At 55.1% G+C, this 19657-nt stretch overlaps 2 protein-coding genes and 1 long non-coding RNA gene across 9 annotated transcripts in view; 1 reads left to right on the forward strand and 2 right to left on the reverse strand.

The window, feature by feature from the left end:
• The window catches only part of TNIP1 (TNFAIP3 interacting protein 1), a 49386-nt gene extending 40926 nt beyond the window's left edge, over window positions 1-8460 (forward strand). For all 5 annotated transcript variants that reach the window (XM_021700968.2, XM_021700960.2, XM_021700976.2 and 2 more), the window contains 7 exons: window positions 163-291; window positions 2672-2803; window positions 4102-4227; window positions 4712-4777; window positions 5086-5277; window positions 6114-6204; window positions 7707-8460. In XM_021700968.2, the coding sequence (XP_021556643.2) occupies window positions 163-291; window positions 2672-2803; window positions 4102-4227; window positions 4712-4777; window positions 5086-5277; window positions 6114-6204; window positions 7707-7741 (771 nt within the window). In that variant the 3' untranslated portion in view covers window positions 7742-8460. The remainder of the gene's footprint in view (window positions 1-162; window positions 292-2671; window positions 2804-4101; window positions 4228-4711; window positions 4778-5085; window positions 5278-6113; window positions 6205-7706) is intronic.
• LOC110590247 lies at window positions 35-5956 on the reverse strand. Its single transcript, XR_002480940.2, has 3 exons — window positions 5264-5956; window positions 4811-4994; window positions 35-436 (listed from the first exon to the last, which is right to left on the reverse strand). It is a non-coding gene; the product is annotated as an uncharacterized LOC110590247 (long non-coding RNA).
• A 538-nt stretch (window positions 8461-8998) lies between the features above and the next one.
• GPX3 (glutathione peroxidase 3) lies at window positions 8999-17958 on the reverse strand. Of its 3 annotated transcripts, none has more exons than XM_021700997.1 (5): window positions 17772-17958; window positions 12864-13017; window positions 11540-11657; window positions 10971-11070; window positions 8999-10083 (listed from the first exon to the last, which is right to left on the reverse strand). In XM_021700997.1, the coding sequence occupies exons 1-5, from the start codon at window positions 17856-17858 to the stop codon at window positions 9862-9864; spliced, it is 681 nt and encodes a 226-aa protein (XP_021556672.1). In that variant the 5' UTR covers window positions 17859-17958; the 3' UTR covers window positions 8999-9861. The 3 variants fall into 3 exon arrangements, with proteins under 3 accessions (XP_021556672.1, XP_044773077.1, XP_044773076.1); XM_044917142.1 differs by having other exon boundaries at window positions 12864-13068; window positions 17772-17919; XM_044917141.1 differs by lacking the exon at window positions 17772-17958 and having other exon boundaries at window positions 12864-14492.
• Window positions 17959-19657: the final 1699 nt, after the last annotated feature.

Raw genomic sequence — 19657 nt, forward strand, 5'->3', positions numbered from 1 at the left:
TACGGCTCTGATGCCCTGCATGGTGTCTTCACGTGAGCACTGGGGACTGCTGAGGGAGAGGCAGAGAGGAGGCCTGGCTGACGGGGGGGCTGGGGCAGGTGGTGTGGTGCGTTCATGCCTCCTGGAGGGGCTCCCTGCTGACCAGCCCTGTGTTCCCTGCAGACCGACAAGGAGCAGCTGACAGCAGAGGCCAAGGAGCTGCGCCAGAAGGTCAAGTACCTGCAGGATCAGCTGAGCCCGCTCACCCGGCAGCGGGAATACCAGGAAAAGGAGATCCAGAGGCTCAACAAGGTGGGCGCCTTGCATCTCCTTTGATGGCCTGTTTGATGATCTGTCTTCCCCTCGGGGGGTTGGGGGGAGCTGCTCCTCTTCACCAGCCTGTGTGCCCCCAGCGCCTGGCACAGTGCCTGGCACCAAGCGCATGCTCAGGAAACACCTGCTGAAGGGAGTGGATGAGCAGAGGCCCGAGGGTTCCTGCCCTTGAGAATCGGGACCCAGGGAGATGGGGCATCCGGGTGAAGGCTGGATTTTATTTTATTTTATTTTATTTTATTTATTTTATTTTTTTTAAGATTTTTATTTATTTATTTGACAGAGAGAGAGATAGCGAGAGCAGGAACACAAGCAGGGGGAATGGGAGAGGGAGAAGCAGGCTTCCCGCCGAGCAGGGAGCCCGATGTGGGACTCGATCCCAGGATCCTGGGATCATGACCTGAGCCGAAGGCAGACGCTTAACGACTGAGCCACCCAGGCGCCCGGAGGCTGGATTTTATTTTATTTTATTTTATTTTATTTATTTATTTTTTTTTTAAAAGATTTTATTTATTTATTTGACAGAGAGAATGAGACAGAGAGCACATGAGAGGGGGGAGGGCCAGAGGGAGAAGCAGACTCCCTGCCGAGCAGGGAGCCCGATGCGGGACTCGATCCAGGGACTCCAGGATCATGACCTGAGCCGAAGGCAGTCGCTTAACCAACTGAGCCACCCAGGCGCCCCCCGGAGGCTGGATTTTAAAGCAGAGGCCTGCTGTTTTGAGCCAAGGCGAGTGGGTAGGGGTGAGGCCGGCTCTGGGGGCTGGTTCTAGTCCCAGCTTACCCACTCCAGCCTCTCCGGGCCTCAGTTTTGTCATTTGAGCCCTGGTTGGACACCTTCCAGCCCTGCCTACCTTCCAGCCCAGGGGTTAAAGGAGCGAACTAACAAGAGGAAGCTTTGAAAGGAAACGTTCTCTGCAAGCCCAGAGGAGTTGTCCGTGGTTCATCTTTGCCTCCTTTCCTGTCTGTCTGCCTTCCCCCCACCTCCTGACCTTGCCCACAGTAGGCTCTGTCATGAGTTTGGCATATTCACTGGGCCCCAGCCCTGCTAGGGGAACCCTTTCTATTTGGTTTTGGGGTTTGATAAGCATTGATTTTGCCGAGTCTGGGGAACCTTGGGACCTGTTCTCAGAAAAAGAATGACCTGTCCCGAGCTGGGGGACTTGGAGGCCTAAATCCGGGCACGATATTGCACATGGTGCCAGATCCTAGAGGTCACTCAGGTTGGATCACTGCCCTCCGGGTTTCCCTGGCATTGCGGGGGACAGAGAGAGACACACGTGTGGGTGACTGCTTTGCTTGTGACCTCAGGCAAGTCTCTCCCCGTCCCTGGACCTCAGTCTTCTCATCTAAAAAATAGGCACATGGAGCAGGAGGATAAAGTAGAGCCATGACTTCCCCTTGCAGTGTCCAGGGCTTACTCCCAGCTCAGCAGTTTCCATGGGTTTCTGGGAGAGTCAGAGAGACTAAGCGGGGGCCCAAGTCCAAGTTGGGGGAGGTTTTCTTTGTCCCCCCACTGTCTAGGGAGGCGCTGTGGGCACTGCTAATGTGTGGCAAGCAGAAGCCCCGCTGCGCCGGGGGCTAAAGTCCAGGTGGCGATGAGCGTGGTGGGTGCTGAGCAGTGTTCCAGAGTTCTCGAATACCGCATTCACCGAGCTGAAGGGAAAACCCGTTAATAGAGACCTTTTAAGTTCTGAGCACACTGCTTCCATAAAGGAAAGGATTTTGTGAGCATGGTAGAAGAAGGGTGCTTTTATTTTCTGTTTTCAAAATGTTGTTTGGTGATGTTTCAGCCCATTTTCAGGCTTAGATAGGCAAAATACTAAATAAGTCAAAATTAAATTCCAGTGTAATCTAACTAGAGAAGAGCTGGGGACAGAAAGGTTGGCTTGGTAACCATAGGTTTGGAAAGCTCAAGAATCAGAGGGCAAGGCAGTGGTTGAGGACATGGAAGCTTCCCCGAAGGGCTTAATATTCTCTCTAGGTCTGGGTGCTAGGAATTGAGCTTCACCTGCTCGGAGAAGGGGAGATTCTCCCTTCTATGTGAGGACCCCCCCAGTTAGTCTGCTTATAAGCTGTGTGACTTTGGACATGTCATGGATTTCTGAACCTCAGTTTTCACATCTGTCAAATGGGGTTGACGATCATAGTCTTTCTTCATAGGACCGTGGAGAGAATCCAATGAAATGATGTGTGTATAGTGTAAATAAATACGGTAGCACTTATTAAATTGTCCTGGTGGTGGCAGTTATTATTGTCACTCATGTCAGGAAGGCGGTCACTGAAGATGACCTCTCCAGTGGGGCCAGACTTCCAGGGCTTCTGCTAATGGGCCTGTCTCCCTTCTTCCCAATCCCAGGCCCTGGAGGAAGCACTGAGCATCCAGGCCTCCCCCTCCTCTCCACCAGCAGCATTTGGCGGCCCAGAAGGAGCTGGTGGCCTCCTAAGGAAACAGGAGCTGGTCACACAGAACGAATTGCTGAAACAGCAGGTGAGCGCGAGAGGTAGGAGGTGCTGAGTGGGGAGCTGGAGCATTCCTGAGGACCCACAATGGGCTTGGCATCATGTGGAAGCTCTAATTAGTAGTCCACATTCTGGCTGCTGGCCTGGACCCCTGTCTGGTTATAGGTTTATCCTTTCTAGCACTGTGTCCCTAACTAGGTCATTCCTCTGCCACCTTTTTGAGTTAACCATCTCTATACCCCAGTTGTGCTATTATTTACCTAATATTTAAAAAAAAAATTTTAGGGGCACCTGGGTGGCTCAGGAGGTTGAGCATCTGCCTTCGGCTCAGGTCATGGTCCCGGGGTCCTGGGATCGAGCCCTGTGTCGGGTTCTTGCTCAGCGGGGAGCCTGCTTCTCCCTCTTCCTCTACCATTTCCCCTGCTTGTGCTCTTTCTCTCTTTGTCAAATAAATAAATAAAAATCTTTTAAAAAATAATAAAAAAATAAATTTTAAATTAGTTACTTTCAATAAATGTATTTAAAAAGGAACTTTATATCACTACTATAAATGGAAAACACTGTTTATAATTTGCCACAAATGGAAAGTAACTGTAAGCAATAAATACAGTAAAAGAAAAACAGTATTATTAAACTCTAACTGGATACTCTTGCCTGATGAAGACTCTGAACTTGAGTCCTCTTCGAGGGAAGGGAAGGGAAATTAATAAGTACTGGAAAGATGTTAAAGACATGAGAGCATAAATGGAGACTTTCTCCTTGAGGAGCACAGAAGGACTGAAAGGAAACTGGAAAGGCTAGGGCTCGCCCATGTGTTTCTATTTGATGTCATGCTCTGGAGCTTCATAAACCATCTCTAACCCGGCCAGTGTCTCACTGGTCTGCAGTGGGGTATGAAAGTGCAGGCTCAGAAGCAGGGAGCCGCGAGGCACCCTCGAAGCCTTGGGAGAGTTCTGTAGGTCCTCTGGGAGCCAGGAGACAAGCTCCAGTCTTGCACCCACACTCTGGGCCTGTGGCTTCACCTCTCGTGGGGGCCTTAACAGAATGAAAGGGTTGGACTGGTTGGGGGCTTGTGACCCCCTTTTTTTTTTTAAGCCATAGATACCTTGTTTAAATAAAGCCCTATGTTGAAGCCCAGAATATAAAATAGAGGGACCCAGATCTACCCTGTTTGCAGGTGGGCGTGGGGAGCCAGAGGTACACCCGTTCCCCTCTTCACAATGTCTGTGAGGATGGGGTGAAACCAGCAGGGGGCCAGAGCGGCCTGAGCCCCTCCTCCCTCAACTTCCCCTCCCCTCCCCTCCCCTTCTCTCTGTTCCCCTCCAGGTGAAGATCTTTGAGGAGGACTTCCAGAGGGAGCGCAGTGATCGAGAACGCATGAATGAGGAGAAGGAAGAGCTGAAGAAGCAGGTGGAGAAACTGCAGGCCCAGGTCACCCTGTCCAATGCCCAGGTGAGAGCAGCTAGGCCAAGGAAGGGGCAACCAGCCTGTCCTCACAGGGTAGGGGTGTGGATCGGAGGGTCCCTGGTGAGACTGGAAGTCGGGACACGCACTGGTTCTTCCAGCTCTGCTACCAGATTTCTGCGTACCTCTGCAAGTCCCTTCCCCTCTCTGACCTCTGACTCCCACCCCCACAGTCAGAGCCCCCCACTCTCACTGAGTGGAACTAAAGGGTGTTAATAGGGATGCAGAGCAATAGGAGGCTCGTGTGAGCCCTCCTGACCTGTGTTCAGACCCCCCATGGTGAGCAGGCCTCACCTGCAGCCACCAGCCTGGGCTGTGCTCTGCCCCATGGGGGCCTTCCCTCCCCGGGCTGGGGCAGGCGGGCCGCCGAGAGTGCCGGCCCTGTGCATCCGTGCGTCAGTCCGGCCTGGGTCCAGGCCTGGCCAGGAAGCACCCGAGCCAACAGTCTTCTCTCCCTCCCTCCTCCTCTCAGCTAAAAGCGTTCAAAGATGAGGAGAAGACAAAAGAAGCCCTCAAACAGCAGAAGAGGAAAGCAAAGGTGAGGAGGTTTGAGGGAGGAAGCAGCACTCACCTTATCTTACCTTATTCAGGGAGCTACAGTCTGAGGGGAGAGGCAGTGTCTGCTCAGCTGTCCAGCTAATCACGGAGGTAATGCAGGTCGAGCACTTCGACAGTGCTTGGTACAGAGTAGGTGCTCGGGACACATGAGCTGTCATCGGTGGATATTCTGTGCCCATCGACCAGCCTTCAGAGAACTAAGATACCAAGTAGAGAAAGGGAGAGGAGACGGGTGTCACTGGGGATGGCCTGTCACAGGCCAGAGCCCGATGTCAACATCTCTTGCAGGCCTCGGCCGAGCGCTACCACATGGAGCCCCCCCCAGAGCACGTGTGCGGGGCCTACCCGTATGCCTACACGGCCGTGCCAGCCCTGGTGCCACACCACGGCTTTGAGGACTGGTCCCAGATCCGCTACCCCCCCCCCCCCCTGGCCATGGAGCACCCACCCCCGCTCCCAAACTCACGCCTCTTCCATCTGGTGAGTCTATGTCCCCCCTTCAGTCCAGAACACACGGAGCGGCCAGCCCACGCACTTTGCGGAGGGCGAGGCCAAGTGAGGGGGTCTGAGACTGCATCCTTGGCTCTTGGCTCAACAGCACTGTGGTGTGCAGGCAGATGTCCAGAGCCAGGCAGGACCGTCCAGCCCAAAGCCGCTCAGGGTCTCTGGTGTAGGACGGGAAAGGCTCAGAGGGAGGGCAGGAAGGAGGGCTCCCTCCAACCAAGCAGGCCACAGGGATCAGAGTGTGGGTTTGACTTTTTCTTAGAACTTGCACTTGTAACCGGGTACCAGGCCCTCACCATGCATTCCCTCCTTTGCTTTCCTTCTCTTTTCCCCTTTTCCAGTTTCCTTGCATTCCTGTCCCCTCCCCTCTCTTCTTTCTTTCCTTTTATTTGCAAAGAGCTCCTGCCACCTGTCCCTTCCTCTCCTTCTGCTTTGGTGTCCCCACTCCCACCTGGACAGTGGCAGTGCCTCCTGCCTGGCCTCTTCCAGCTTCTTCTGCTCTGCCCAGTCCTTACACACATCCTCTTGGCAATCTACACTGGAGTGGAATGCAGGGCTTAGGAGAAGGGCTCTGGGGTTATAGAGACCTAGAACCGAAGGTTGGCCACCTTCTTAGCTCGATGACCTTCAGCAAGTTTCTTAACCCCTCTGAGCCTCAGTTTCCTTACCTGTAAAATGGGAATGGCTCCCTGGGTTGTCGTAAGGATTCAGTTGTACTGGATGAGCACGTGCTCAGTGCCGTGCTGGCGTGGTGGCCACTACTGTAACTTTTGAGTGTGATTATTGACTACTAAGCACCACTTTCGTTGCAGCCAGAATACACCTGGCGGCCGCCCTTTGGAGGCATGCGCAATCAGAGCTCCCAAGTGATGGACTCGCCCACAGCCAGGCCTGTGGAACCAGGTGAGCGCGGTCTAGTCCTGGGTCTTGTCTTCCCCTTGGGGAGATAATGTCTTACCTGCCAGGAACGCCCCAGTCTGGGGATGATATCACCACCTTCTGCTCTTGGTGGAAGAGAGACCTCACATTCCAAAACAGTGTTGAGAGGATGGGGAGGTGACTGCGGGGGGAGGCGGTTGAAGTCATTCATTCATTTATCTGAGTGTGGTGTCCAAATGCTAGGTGCTCTGCTGGGTGCCAGGGAAGCCACGTGAGTACAAACAGATAATGGTTCCTGCCCTTGCGGAGCTTACTGCCTAGTGAGGGAGGAAGAAATGAGTAAAATGCACACACAAAGTCACACAGACGGGCCTTTGATTGCACTTAGGTGCCGTGAAGGAAGGAGAGCAGGTTTCTATGAGAGCAGATAGCAGGGTGGCCTGACCTGGGCCGGGGGGCAGTGATGTTGGAGTCGGGACCCTCAGAGTGCATGGCATTAACCAGGTGAAGGGGGGACAATGGAGGATGTTCTTGCAGAGAAATGACAAATACAAAGGCCCTGGTGGGAGGGAGGGGAGAAGGGAAGCCAACTGGAGGCTCGAGAGAAGGCCAGAGAAGACTGGAGAAGCTGAGGACAAGGTGGGGAAGGAGAGCTGGGCGAGGCAAGGTCAGGAAGGTAGGTGAGTCCAGGCTGAACAGGGACCTGCAGATGATGGACAGGGGGGCTGGTCTTTATCCTAGCGACGATGTGCTCCCCTTGGACATGTTTAAAGCAGAGTGGCGTGACACATCAGATATGCATTTTGAAAAGCTCCATCCGGTCATGGTGCTGGCCAGCAGCAGCTGAGGACCGGAGGTTGGTTCACAGGTCACAGGAGGACTCCGGGGCCCCAGTGACTGCCTTTGCTTTCTGCGGGGCTCTGCGGGGCCGAAGGCACTCCCTTGCCTCCTGGAGGGGAGCAGGGGAGCCGAGTCCTTCTCAGCACAAACAGATGTTTTCCACGGGTTGTGGCTCTGCCGGGAGGGAGAGGGCCCCTCACAGAAGGGATGCAAGCAGGGGCTGCAGGAGGACGTGGAGGCACTGGGGGTGGGAGGAGGCATCGGACTGCTCAGCTGTTTTCTCATGGCTCCTGGCAGAGCCCTAGAGGTTGTGTTGGAGCCCCTGGGATGTTGCTGGGATGAGGGGCGAATGGGCAGGGCTCTCTCCACCCTGAGAACTGCTCCACCTCTGGGATCTGGAGCCAGATGGGCTAAGCCCAAACGCTTCCTAGATCTGGAACTTTAGGCAAATTCTTAAAAATCTCTCTGTGTCCTTATTCCCTCCTCCATAAAGGGAAAATAATCTGCCTGCTTCAAAGGGCAGGGCAAGGATTGAATGACAGATGTACCTAAGGTCCTAGCCCAGGGCCTGGTGCTCGGCAGCACTCAACTCTGTGATTTCCATTGTTACTTGCTGGTTTCTCTAGGCCTTTGAAACCTCCTGTACCCCATCATTTTTAAAGTCCTCAATGTTTTTCTTTATTTAGAGTCTACGAAAAATGACCGTGAGGGGCCTCAGTGAGACCAGATAATGTCACTTGGCTCCACCTTCGTCTTACAGAGCCACCTGATCTGATTGCTGAAAAACTAGAGGCCATGTTCTCTGTGTGGCCAGAGCCTTGGTTGGACGGGAGGCTGATGGGCCACTGGGTTGTGCCCCAGCCCGAACTAAACTGTTTCCGGACTGGAGAGGCTCCACCCGGAAGGCTTCCATTTGGCCCCTCCTTTGGGGTGACCAGGAGAAACTCACTACCTTGCAGCCAAGTGGCGAGAGGCTTCATCCGACTTTGACCTGCCATGCTTTGTGGAATCACTGGGGAACCTCAGTCTCAAGAGTGGGGTGCAGTGGAGACCCCTTCCTTTCGAAACTTCCCTGGAAGTGGTTCCAGCCCCTCGGTGGAACATGTCCCATTCACGTGTGTGTTCAATTTTTGCTTCAAGCTCTATGGTAGCCGGACCCGCCCCGTGCCCAAGCCTTCCCCTCTGAGGAGCTGCGGGAAGAGCGGGTTTGCTCCCAGAAGCAGGAGAGAATGACAGGCGTCCTGTTGCAGGACCACTTCCACCCACGGCAGCCTTGCCAGCGCCATGGCAGCCTGGGATGAAGGCCCCGCCAGCCACATGTGCTGAGGGACCCACCGTGAAGCTGGAGGCTTGGGGTGCCAGAGGCCCAGATCAAGGTGGCTGGCTGTCCCTGGGCAGCTGTTTGCACGAATCTTGGACATAAATCCAAGTTGAAGATCAGTGTTCTATGATTTGTATTCTTTTATGCCCTGGCTAGTGTTCCCCTCCCAGTCAGTGAGAGTGCTGCTTTCTGTGTCCCGTTCTCCCTAGTCCCCTGAGAGCATCACCAGGGCTCTGGGCAGATAGCCCCGGGGCTCTGCTCTGAGCCTCTCCAAAGGTGAGGCACCCAGGGCCAGTGGAAGGAGTCTGGGCCGAGAGTCAGGGGACCTGGGTTTCAATTCCAGTCCTGCCCCTCACACGTCAGGGGGCAGTGGGCAAGGCTGGCCCTTCAGTGAGGCTGTTTCCTCACCTGTCACATGGACTACCTCGTCTCAGCCCCGGCTGCCTGGAGAATTGTGGGAGGGAGTGAGCGTGGATGGGAACTGGTTTTGTAAACTCCAAATGCCAAGTTAGAGAAGCAGAGTGGGTCTAGGTAGAAACCAAACAGCAGGGGCCCGAAGCATTCCCTCCATTTCTTTTTTCTTCCTCCAACTCCCCCCGCCCCCCCCCCCCACAACCGAGGATGGCCCCATGGAGGAAGCACCACAGTAGGCTCAGCTGTTGCAGAAAGGCCTTTACTGGGCAGACGGGGGTGGGGGGAGTCTAATGCCAGGGACCAGGGTGAGGGGAGAGGGCACATCCTCCAGAAAAGCAGGGGTGGCATCCCTGCCCAAGGGCCTCAGCCTGAATGCACTAAGGGCTGGCCCTTCAGACAGGCTCAGGGGAGGTCCGCCCATAAGGGCTTCGGGCCCCTCCTTCATGGAGATGCCATTCCTGACCCGGGGAACGTGGCCCTTGCTCTCACATCTGCCTTGGCTGCTCTCAGGGAGCACTATGGGGTGGGGTAGGGGGCTTGGGAGGGCCCTTCAGGAAGAGAGGGGCTGCATGGTGGAGAGTAGGGAGACTGGGCAGTGTGGTAGACCCAGAAACTTCTGGGCCCTTCAGTGGTGATATTTGGAGGCAGTGGGAGATGCTGGCCCCAAAGTCGAGGTGTAGGTCAGAACAGAACAGTTGGATCGAGAGCTGGTTTTACCGTGGGCTCAGCTGAAAGTGAATGGTTATCGTCAGAATTGGAGAGAAAGGGGAGGTATTTTCTCGCACTCTCTGCAGCAGACAGCTGTGCGTACGCATATGGTATGCATTGCCCATATTCCTGCAGGTGGACACAGGTGGCTGTTCACTCGCGCACACACGTGGTCACACGCGCCTGTGGGCATGCGTGCAGACACCCACGTGCACGGCAGTACAGACACAATCGTACGCACATGTTTGCGTCAGGTGGGGGGCCTTGTGGAATAGCGAGGGGTCTATGGTGGGAGTGTGGTGTGGTTGGAGAAATGGATTCCTTCCTGAATGGAGCCCCTCCCCAGCCCCCGCACGGTGGACACGGGGGTGGGGGGGTGGGGGGAGGGCAGGTCTGATTTACTGCCCCTTGACTGCCAGAGCCGCCTGCCGCCGCATGTAAGCCAGGATGTCCATCTTGACGGTGTTGACCGTGGTCCGGTGGTACCAGCGCATGATGGGTACACCGTCCGGCCCCACCAGGAACTTCTCAAAGTTCCAGCGGATGTCATGGACCTTCATAGGCTCCCAGAAGAGGCGGCCCGGTGAGCCCAGGAGCTCCGAGGTGGGAGGGCAGGAGTTCTGCAGCGGGGAGAAGAGCGTCAACCCTGCTCCGGGCCCTTCCCACCCTCCCTCTCCAGGCCTTCCAGGGTGGAGGTAGGAGAAGCCTGGCACTGAGCAAAGAGCACCAGTTTTTGAGTTGAAAATGGAATCCCAGGGGTGCCTGGGCGGCTCAGTCGTTAAGCGTCTGCCTTCGGCTCGGGTCATGATCCCAGGGTCCTGGGATCGAGCCCCGCATTGGGCTCCCTGCTCGGTGGAAAGCCTGCTTCTCCCTCTCCCACTCCCCCTGCTTGTGTTCTCTCTCTAGCTGTCTCTCTCTCTGTCAAAGAAATAAATAAAATCTTTAAAAAAAAAAATTAGAGATCTAGATTTATCAGATCCGTGAACAAAATTTTAAAAAGCAGTCATAATATAAAATAGCAGCTCCCAGGGTGCCTGGGTGGCTCAGTCGGTTAAGCCTCTGCCTTCAGCTCAGGTCATGATCCCAGTGTCCTGGGATCGAGCCCCACATTGGGCTCCCTGCTCCGCAGGAAGCCTGCTTCTCCCTCTCCCACTCCCCCTGCTTGTGTTCCCTCTCTCGCTGTGTCTCTCTCTGTCAAATAAATAAATAAATAAATAAATATTAATTAATTAATTAATTAATAAAAAGAAAATGGAATCCCAGGACTGGCTTTGGCTCTAGCAGGTTGTCCCTTCTGGGGCCCCGGTTGGGCCTTATCTATATAAAATGGGCTGTTGAGATCCTAGAGTCTGCCAAGCCTTATGGTTGGAATGCGAGATGCCAGGAAATCCCCCCAGGGGCCCAAGGCACGGGCCTTGTCTCCGCATGGGCTGGAGCCAGGAGTGACTGCAGCTCTGTCCAGAACCAGGGTCAGCTGGGCTGAGCACAGCGGCGGCTGTGCACTCACCTTCAGGAACGTGTAGAACTTCTGCTCTTTCTCCCCGTTCACGTCGCCTTTCTCAAAGAGTTGGAAATTGGGGACGAAGCCCCCGCCCGGTCGGACATACCTACAAGGAATATTCTTATGTGGGTCCCAAGGAGATGGGGCCTAGGGCTCAGAGATGACAGGAAGGGACTGAACAGGGAGGGGGCGCTGGGAATCTGGATTTTATTCCTCACCAGGCAGTGGGAGCTGATGAGTATTGAATGGGCATAGGCATAGTGTGGGTGTGCAAGCTTCTTTTTCTGGTTTGGTACCTTCTCAGTAACCCTGTCCCCTGCCTGCACTCTCCCCACCCACGCCCTCCCCCCCCGCCATCCCATCATGCATGCACACACAGTCGTCCCTGTGTCCAACCCCTCTTCCGTTCATGCCAGTGAACGGGGTTCCTGGAAGGGGAGCGTAGTTCTTGGTGGCTAAGGACCCATCGTGAGAAGGGGCCAATGCAAGAGAGGCCTGGCGCCTCGGCTGGGGCACAGGGGCGTTGTGCTTTCTCAGAGGAGCTTTCTCAGGACACCAAGCAAGCAAGCACTCACTTGAGGCTGGGTAGGATTTCTGAGTTCTCTCCTGGCTCCTGTTTTCCGAATTGGTTGCAGGGGAAGCCCAGAATGACCAGGCCAAATGGTTCAAGCTCTTCCTGTAGTGCATTCAGTTCTGGGCCAGGGAGAAGGAGAGCAGAGATGAAGGTAGACTATCAAGGACCCCTGCCTCGTCCGCACCACTCTACCTGCTCACCCACTCTGGGCTGAAATCTCACAGTGGGTGAGCAGGTAGGAAGGGTGCGGACGGGGGAAGGGCCTTGGCCAAGATTGCCCAGGGAGTGTGACAATGCTGGGATACAAGCCCCATTCTCCTGACCAATCTGGTTGGGCTGGAGGTCTGGGGAGGAAAGAGAGCAGTACCCTTTCTCAAATCAGGAGTCAGTCAGCTGCCCACTGCCACTGGGCCAGTAGGCTGAGGGCTCCTTCAGGACTCTCAGGATTGAGTTTCTTAGAGCAAGAGCCGTACACCCCTGGGCAGAAGGCAGAGGACTTCCCGGCAGTTTGGGAATCGAAGGGAGGCCCTGGCCCAGCTCCCCAGTTCCCTCAGTGCCAGCAACCAGCCCATCTCTTGCACAAACACACTCTGCTCTATTCCAACGGCTGGACAGAAGCCTTCTAGACAAGAGTACCCAGTGCCCACTGGGCCATCCAGCCCACCATCATTCCACTTCCAGGAATTTGCCTGAGACTGCAAGGTCAGGTTGCCCTTGCTTCTCCCCACCCCCGCCAGCAGACTGTGCTCAGCCCCACGACATTTACCTGTGGGTGCGATCAGATGCCTCTGGCCTGCCTGTTCCCTCTGGCTATCTCCTCTGCCCTGGCTCGGCAGAGGGGAGTGAGGATACCAGGATCACGAAACCTGGGCGAAACACCTGGGATTGCCACTGACACACGTACTCGGGGCCTCCGTCTAACTGCCTGGTTTCCAGATGGGGGCCAACAGAAGCACGAGAGCAGATGGGGCTGAGGGCAGATGGGAAATTCTCAGCCGGATAAAGCTACCATTTCTTACTCCACTGGAAGAACACTCCAGGCACAGAACCAATCTCCTCCATCCCTCTGCTTTCAGGGCAGTTGGGGTGCCCAGGGATGAAGGGTCACTGGGAATCTTCTAGAACATAATCTGAAGGCAATCAGACCTCAGGCTTATAAAGTCATCTTCACGGAAATATTGAAGACAATAGAATTGGGATACAGGGCTTGGAATCTCATGATCACGGTCACCCCTTCCCACTTGCACCAAAAAAGCTCCTGTGATTAAAATGTGCCCAACTGGCAGAAACAGCCCTACAGCAGGGGAGCGGGGCTGGGCTCTTACCAATGTACTGGCCTGTCAGGCCTCAGTAGCTGGCCACGTTGACAAAGAGGATGTATTTGCCAGCGTACTGCTTGAAGGGGACGTACTCCTGCCCGTTGATGGTGAGGGCGCCGTACTCATAGATGGTGCCGCTCACGTCAGCATGGCAGTCCGTCTGGAACAGAGGAAGACCAGCACCAGGGAGCGGTGAGAGTCGGAAGGGAACCTGGGCATCTCCATTTTCGGGATCATGAAAGATACCAACAGGGAGAGTGACTTGCCCAAGACCACTCCGAGAACTGGAACTGGACCAGAACCAAGGTCTACTTCCTTGTGCAAGGGAATGCTTATGAAAGCACTTAATCTGCTGATGAGTGTGCGGAACCCTGCCGTACTGCTTACTGTGACCATTACTTCGCCTCCCGTGCTCGCATGGAAACGTTTGCCAGGCCCGGAGAGAGACCGTGCCGGGACGGGCGGTTGCCTCATCAGAGGCGCTGCTGGAGGCTCCTGGGGCGGCCGTCGCAACCAGCCAGGCAGGTGACGATGTGGGCCTGAATGACAGCATTGTGAAGGAGGAACTGAACAGAAAGGAGGAAGGGGCCGTGTGGAGAGGGGTGATTCAGATCTGGAGGACTGGAAAGCTGAGGCTGTTGCTATAAAACAGGGAAGCAGGAGGAGCCAGGAAGGGGAGAGGCCTGCCAGAAGGATTCGGTGTGCCGGCAAGGGGAAAGCAACAGGGCCTCGCCCATGGGACACGTTCTCTGTAAGCGTGCAGCTGGGATGACCGGTATGTCTTCCTCCATGCCTGGCTGCTGCCCCCGGTCAAATCTAGAACAAGTATCAGACGACGGACTCGGGTGGGGGACCTGGGTTCCACGTCCAGCTCTGCCACTAACTCCCTGTGTGGTCTGGGGCTAGCCCTCTCTCTTCTCTGGGCCTCAGTTTCCTCTTTTCTGAGATGAGAACCTTGAGCTGGATCAGCTATGCTCAACCATGATGGCTCGCCAGCGTCACCAGCAGCGGGAGAGGAGGAATGGGACCACTGCCAACTAGCAGGGCATTGCATCCCACTCCACTCTACGCCCACCCCAGCTCTGGTACAGGCCATGAAAACCCGGGTCTACTCTTGAAAGGGTGTCTTGGCACCCATCACGCAGTCAGCAGCGGCGATGGTCATGACGGGAAAGGAAGATGATTGCCAGCATTGTATCAGGTCATCTCTGGCTGTGATGGAGGAGGAGAGAGGTGCCAAGACAATAAGCAAATGAAGTGCAAACTAGCATTATAGATCAGGAGAGACAGAGACAGGTGGTGGGAGTTAGAGAAGCAAATCCACACCCTCTCCTCCCCATCAGTCCTGGAAGACTTGCTGTTGAGGTGAGGTACCTGGGCCCAACTGGGTGAAGGGAGTCATCTGGCTGGCAGGGTGTGGCCCCAGGAGGGTGTAGAAAAGCCATCTCAGTCTGGAAAATGTCGTAGGCCTGCTGAGCCAGGCCTTGTCGCAGGCCTCCTACAAGCCATTCCCAGAGAGCTGCAAGCTCTCTTCTTGGCTTCAGTGCCAACTCCCTGTTTTCCGTGAGACTGGCATTCCATGCCCCGTGACTTCTGATGGGTGCTGGAGGCAGGTCCAAACCTTAATTCCTCTAGCCCCTGTGCCTCCCTGGCCCCAGCTGGGTCAGTTCCCCCACAGAATACAACCAGAGCCCAACAAACCCAGCCCTGCTGGCCGCAGAGGTCCAGCAGCCGGAAGGCAAGGCCTCCCGGCTCACCCCTCCACCCTGATCCAAAGACAGATTCTGGGAAATGAAGAGAACAAAGCCAAGGGGAGGTCAAAATAACAGAAGCTTGTAAACAACAGGACGATCCACTTCTGGGCACAGCTTCGGGATGGGGGTGGGGCGAGGGGAATCTCCTCTCGCTAGGCTTTTTAGTCTTTGCTGGCTCTGTGGCCCTGGCGAGTGAGTCACTTTTACTCTCTGAGCCTCAGTAGGCTGACAGGCGAGGATAATGTCACCTGCCTCCCCAAATGGCTGTAAGAATCTATGTGCAAAACAAAACAGTCTTGAAACCCTCTGGGAGAGAAATCCCCACATCAGGAGATAGTGATTATTCTGCCTACAGCTAGAGTGAAAAGCCCTGAGTTTCCTCCGTTATTGTGAAGAAGCTTTGATGGTCCCCAGCCAGTGTAGAGAAGATGATGCTGCAAAGTGTCTCCGGGAGAAGGGATGAGGACAGAGCCTCCAAGCTGTCTACCGGGGCCACTGAGACCAGGGTTGTGGGTTCAGACGGATGGGGGTCAGAGGGTGGCCCATGGTGGTGGAAGCCATGGCCTAGATCAGGACTGAGCCTTAGGTGAGCTGTGAGCTGTCCTTAGGTGAGCTGTGGGCCCCCTTCCCTCCTCTGGGGCCCATGAACGCCAGAGACCCTGCACCTTGAACAGGGAGGCCAGAGGAGGCGGCAGGTGGGGGATTCAGGTGGGGGGTGGGCAGTGCACATGCCCCAGTCCTGCCACGGCTGGGCAACATGGCAGAGTGCTGCGGGCTTGGCAGTTGGAGGGGGTCTCAGCCAGAACCCTGGCTGGCTTGCACTTCTGCTCTTGGACCTTTCTCCTCTCCCATCTACCACTGCCATAAGTGTGGGGTGGTGAAAGGAGCCTGGGCCTGGGGGCGGGAGACCTGAGTTCTGGGCCTGGCTGGGACTCTGACTCTGTGTGACCACTCCTTTCCCTTCTGTGGGCTCTGGCTGCTCGCCTGTCAGACGGGCTCAGAGTCAGTGTTGTCTTAAGGGCTCTTCAGCTCTGTCAGCCTGCGGTTCCATGATTCTCTCTGCCTCGTTTAGTCACCTAGAAACCAGCGGTTACTAGGATCCCATGCACGTCAGCTGTTGTTACCCTCTCCAGCTTCTGCAGAGTCCTTCTGCACAGCAAGAACAGGGAGCCTGAGTAGCTTGAAGCTGGACTGCAGAGAGGACACAGCAAGGGAAGGAGGATTTCCTTCATTATCCGGCTCCTCCCTTTGAGCTGGGAGGAGGCAGACATCCTTCCAAGACTGCCCTCTATTGCCCATCCCATTCCTCACATGCCCCACCATCCTACCCTTGGCCCTGGGAGTCGGAGGTAAGGTAGATGGTTGAGTCTTAGAATCCGGAGCTATGACATCTCGACTCTAAGGGCCTGGGAGCAGAGATGGACATGCCCAGACTGTCGTTAGTAAGCAAGTCCTAACCGGCTGCATCTGATAGGATCATACCTCACCCTAAGACTTTTCTAGACCATACCCATCCTGTTCTCTTTGAATCCACCTATTCCTCCCCCGGAGTCCTGCAAAGAAAACACAGCTATGATGAGTTATTCATGGGGTCCACATTCTTCCCTCCAGCCTTCTCGAGTCAGGGCCCAATCTTCTATGGCTTTCCCCAAACTGAGAGTCAAGGGCTGACTCCATGGTGCTGGCCTGCCTACGCCTACCTCTACCCCACATCACAATCTTGAAACTCAGTCCCATCCCTAACCTGGAAAATGCCTTTTGAGCTGGGGATAATGAACAGGGCTGAATACAAAGGAGAAGAGGGGGACAAAATGCCTTCATAGCCAACCAGTTTCTAGGATTACTCCAAAAAGAAACAGACTGAATAGGATTTAGCTGAGGACAGGACAGGATGGGGGGTTAGGAACATGCAGAAGGAACCCTGTGCATGGAACGGGCTAATTGAACAGTAGATAGAACTTTGGAAATAGAATTGGACTCCTAAGATCTTAAAATAAAGACCCAGAAGATTTTAGAAAGACAGAAGCTCAAAGCTTCTCTTGAGCTTACACAAGCATGTGGTGTGTGTGTGTGTGTGTGTTGGGAGGGTGGAGACGAATCTCTCTCTCTTTGGGTCTATACCTAAGCCTGGCTTCTGCCTCCCACCCTGGGTGAGAAGAGCGGTCTACTGGGCCCACTTTTGCAGGTGCTATCCTAGGAGATAAGCGTGCTGGGTCACCCCACTCTTGGCTTCAGCATCCTCACTCTAGCTAAGGGTCACACACACTGCTGGGGGTAGATGAAGGCTCAGGAAAATTCTGCCTTTCCTATTGAGCTGGCAGTCCCCAACTTTCTCCGACTACCAGGTTAGCTCAGGCTGCTGTGGGCAGTGGGTGGTGGGTAGTGAGGCTGCCGCAGACAGACCTTCACAGAGCAGCGTGTGGATTTTGCAGTTTCTCCAAGCATTCGCTCTGAAACCATCAGCTTCATTGTGCCCCTCCCCCACCCTCCCCACTCCAGCCCGCCCCCCACAGATGGACAAATGGAGGCCAGAAAGGATTGAGGGTCTAGCCAGGGTCCTGGGGGTTGTGCACTGCCAATCCAGAGTGCTTCTTGTCACAGATCGCTGCCTCTTCTACCAACGCCCTGGAATCCAAGTGGGCATATCTACCTGCATTAATTCCTGGGCTAGAAGAGGCCTCGTCGCAATTCTTCCAGACGGGGACCACCCAGCTCCTTCCCTTTCTCCTTGCCTGTCAGTCTCCCAGGGGAACCTCCGCAGCCAACCCGGACGCGGAGTCTCTAGCCTTTCTCTGTGCCCCCACCCCCTTCAGGCCCTCCTGGAGGGGAGTAGCTGGGGACAGTCTTGGCATGCACGTAGCAAGGCGACACTGAGGTAGCCGTGGGGCAGACGGGGTCAACTCGGCGAGAGTGACCCTCCTCCCTATTCATTCTGCCCACCCAGGGCACCCAGATCTCCTATAGATGAAACTGCGAAGACACGGGCGCGCCGGGTGGGGGTCCCGGAGGCGGAGAGGGAGGTACCGGAGTTAAGGGTCAGCGCACGAGGTGTTGGCTCTCCTGGAGGGGAGTCCGGGAAGAGAGGTGCCTCGCCACCGACAGATGGACACCTGGGGGCTCTGTTCGTCCCGCCGGGCCCCCACCCCCGAGGCTCACTCACCTTCGACTTCTCCTGCCCCCGGCCCGGCGGGACGAAGCCAGCCAGGAGCAGTGAGAGAAGGCAGGACGCCCGCAACAGCCGGGCCATGGCGGGCAGGGGGCGCGTCTGCGGTCTGAGCCCGGGCCAGCGCCGTCTGAGGTGTCCGATGCTCTCAGCCACCTTTCAAGCCCTCAGCGATGACCAATCCGCGGCCGGGCCGGAGCCCCTGCAGCCAATCGCAGGGCGGCTGGCATTTCAGGGGCGGGCACAACTTACCCTCCTTCTCCTCCCTGGGCTCCGGGCGGCAGTGACATAAGCAAGTCTGGGCAGAAATGGGAGCCGGTCCTTGTCAACCCATGAGGCTGCCCCCTCTTCTTTGGGCTCTAAAGTGCAAGAGGAGGCAGGCACTACGTCCTCCAGCACAGCCAGGGGACAGGGCTTTAAAATATCACTGAACTGATGGAAGCCTCAATCCTAGGAAACATTTCTTACTCCTAGGTTTTGAAACACCCCGTGGTGCTCCCTCTTTCCTCCTTCCTCCATTCCAGTTGAAGGAATGTTGAGGATTAAAAGTGACAGCAAGATCTGAAGTGAGACTGCTAGGAACATTTGCTCCATGCAGGTTTAGCAAGTAAGAAGCAAAGAGTGGAGGCACCTGGGTGGCTCAGTCGTTGAGCATGGGACTCTTGTTTTGGGCTCAGGTGATGATCTACCGTGGTGGGAGGAAGCCCCACATCAGGCTCCATGCTTGGGGAGGAGTATGCTTTGGATTCTCGCTCCCTCTCTGCCGCTCCCCCTGTGCACCATCTCTCTCTCTAAAATAAATAAAATCCTTTCCCCCCCCCCCTTTTTAAAAAAGCAGCAAAGAGTGGATGCCACAGATTTTGAACGCAGCCCCCTCCTGGAAAGAACACTGGGATACCTCAGCCGATTTGGGAGCAGAAAATACATTTGCTCCCTGTGTAGTCTTTTTTTTTTTTTTTTTAAGATTTTATTTATTTATTTGACAGAGAGACCGCGAGAGAGGGAACCCAAGCAGGGGGAGTGGGAGAGGGAGAAGCAGGCTGCCCGAGAAGCAGGGAGCCCGACGCGGGGCTCGATCCTAGGACCCCAGGATCATGACCTGAGCCGAAGGCAGACGCTTAACGACTGAGCCACCCAGGCGCCCCGCTTGCTGTGTCGTCTTGAATGTGTTGCTTTCCCCCTCTGGGCCTTGGTTTCCCCAACTGTGTAATGATGGGATTAGCTGATGACCTCCTGATGCCCTCCTGGTTCTAGCTAGCTTCTAAAATAAGTGAGAGACCTAGAACAGAAGTTCCTTGAGAGGCCCAGGGCCTAGAGCACAGGTGCTAAATATTGCATTAATCAACCAAAGAATTCATTTCTCTGCTTGGAGATACCGTTGTTGAGGTAGGCAGCTCTAGGTCTGGGCTATCTTGGTATGATCCTGTTCATAGATAGGGGAATGTGTTGGGATCAGTGCTTCCCAAATCTGCCCGACTACCAGAGTCACCTGGGAAGCTTCTAGTCGATTCCCAGACCCCACTCCAGAATCACTGTATTAGAATCTCTGGGGGCAGAGGCTGAGAATCTGCCTTCAGACACGCTCCAAAGGTGGTTCTGAGGCAGGCGATCCTGTCTTCTGGCAGAGAAGTGCCTTGAAATAGCATGCCTTTCCTCTGACTGGCGATATTGTCCCCGTGGGAATTTGGAAGTTCTCTCTCAAGTCCCACATTCTCCATAAAGCCTTTCTTCAAACCACAGCCTGTTGAAAGGAAGGGAACCTTGAAGTCCAGAAAGTCTTTAAGTGAGTTAAAGCGCAGAAGTGTTTGAACAGCAGCTGACACAGAGCATGTGCTCAATAAATGTTATTCAACCGCCTCATTTCCCTGAGGCCTAGAGATGAA

Source organism: Neomonachus schauinslandi, chromosome 7 (genome assembly GCF_002201575.2).
Source record: "Neomonachus schauinslandi chromosome 7, ASM220157v2, whole genome shotgun sequence".
NCBI classification, from domain to species: Eukaryota; Metazoa; Chordata; class Mammalia; order Carnivora; family Phocidae; genus Neomonachus; species Neomonachus schauinslandi.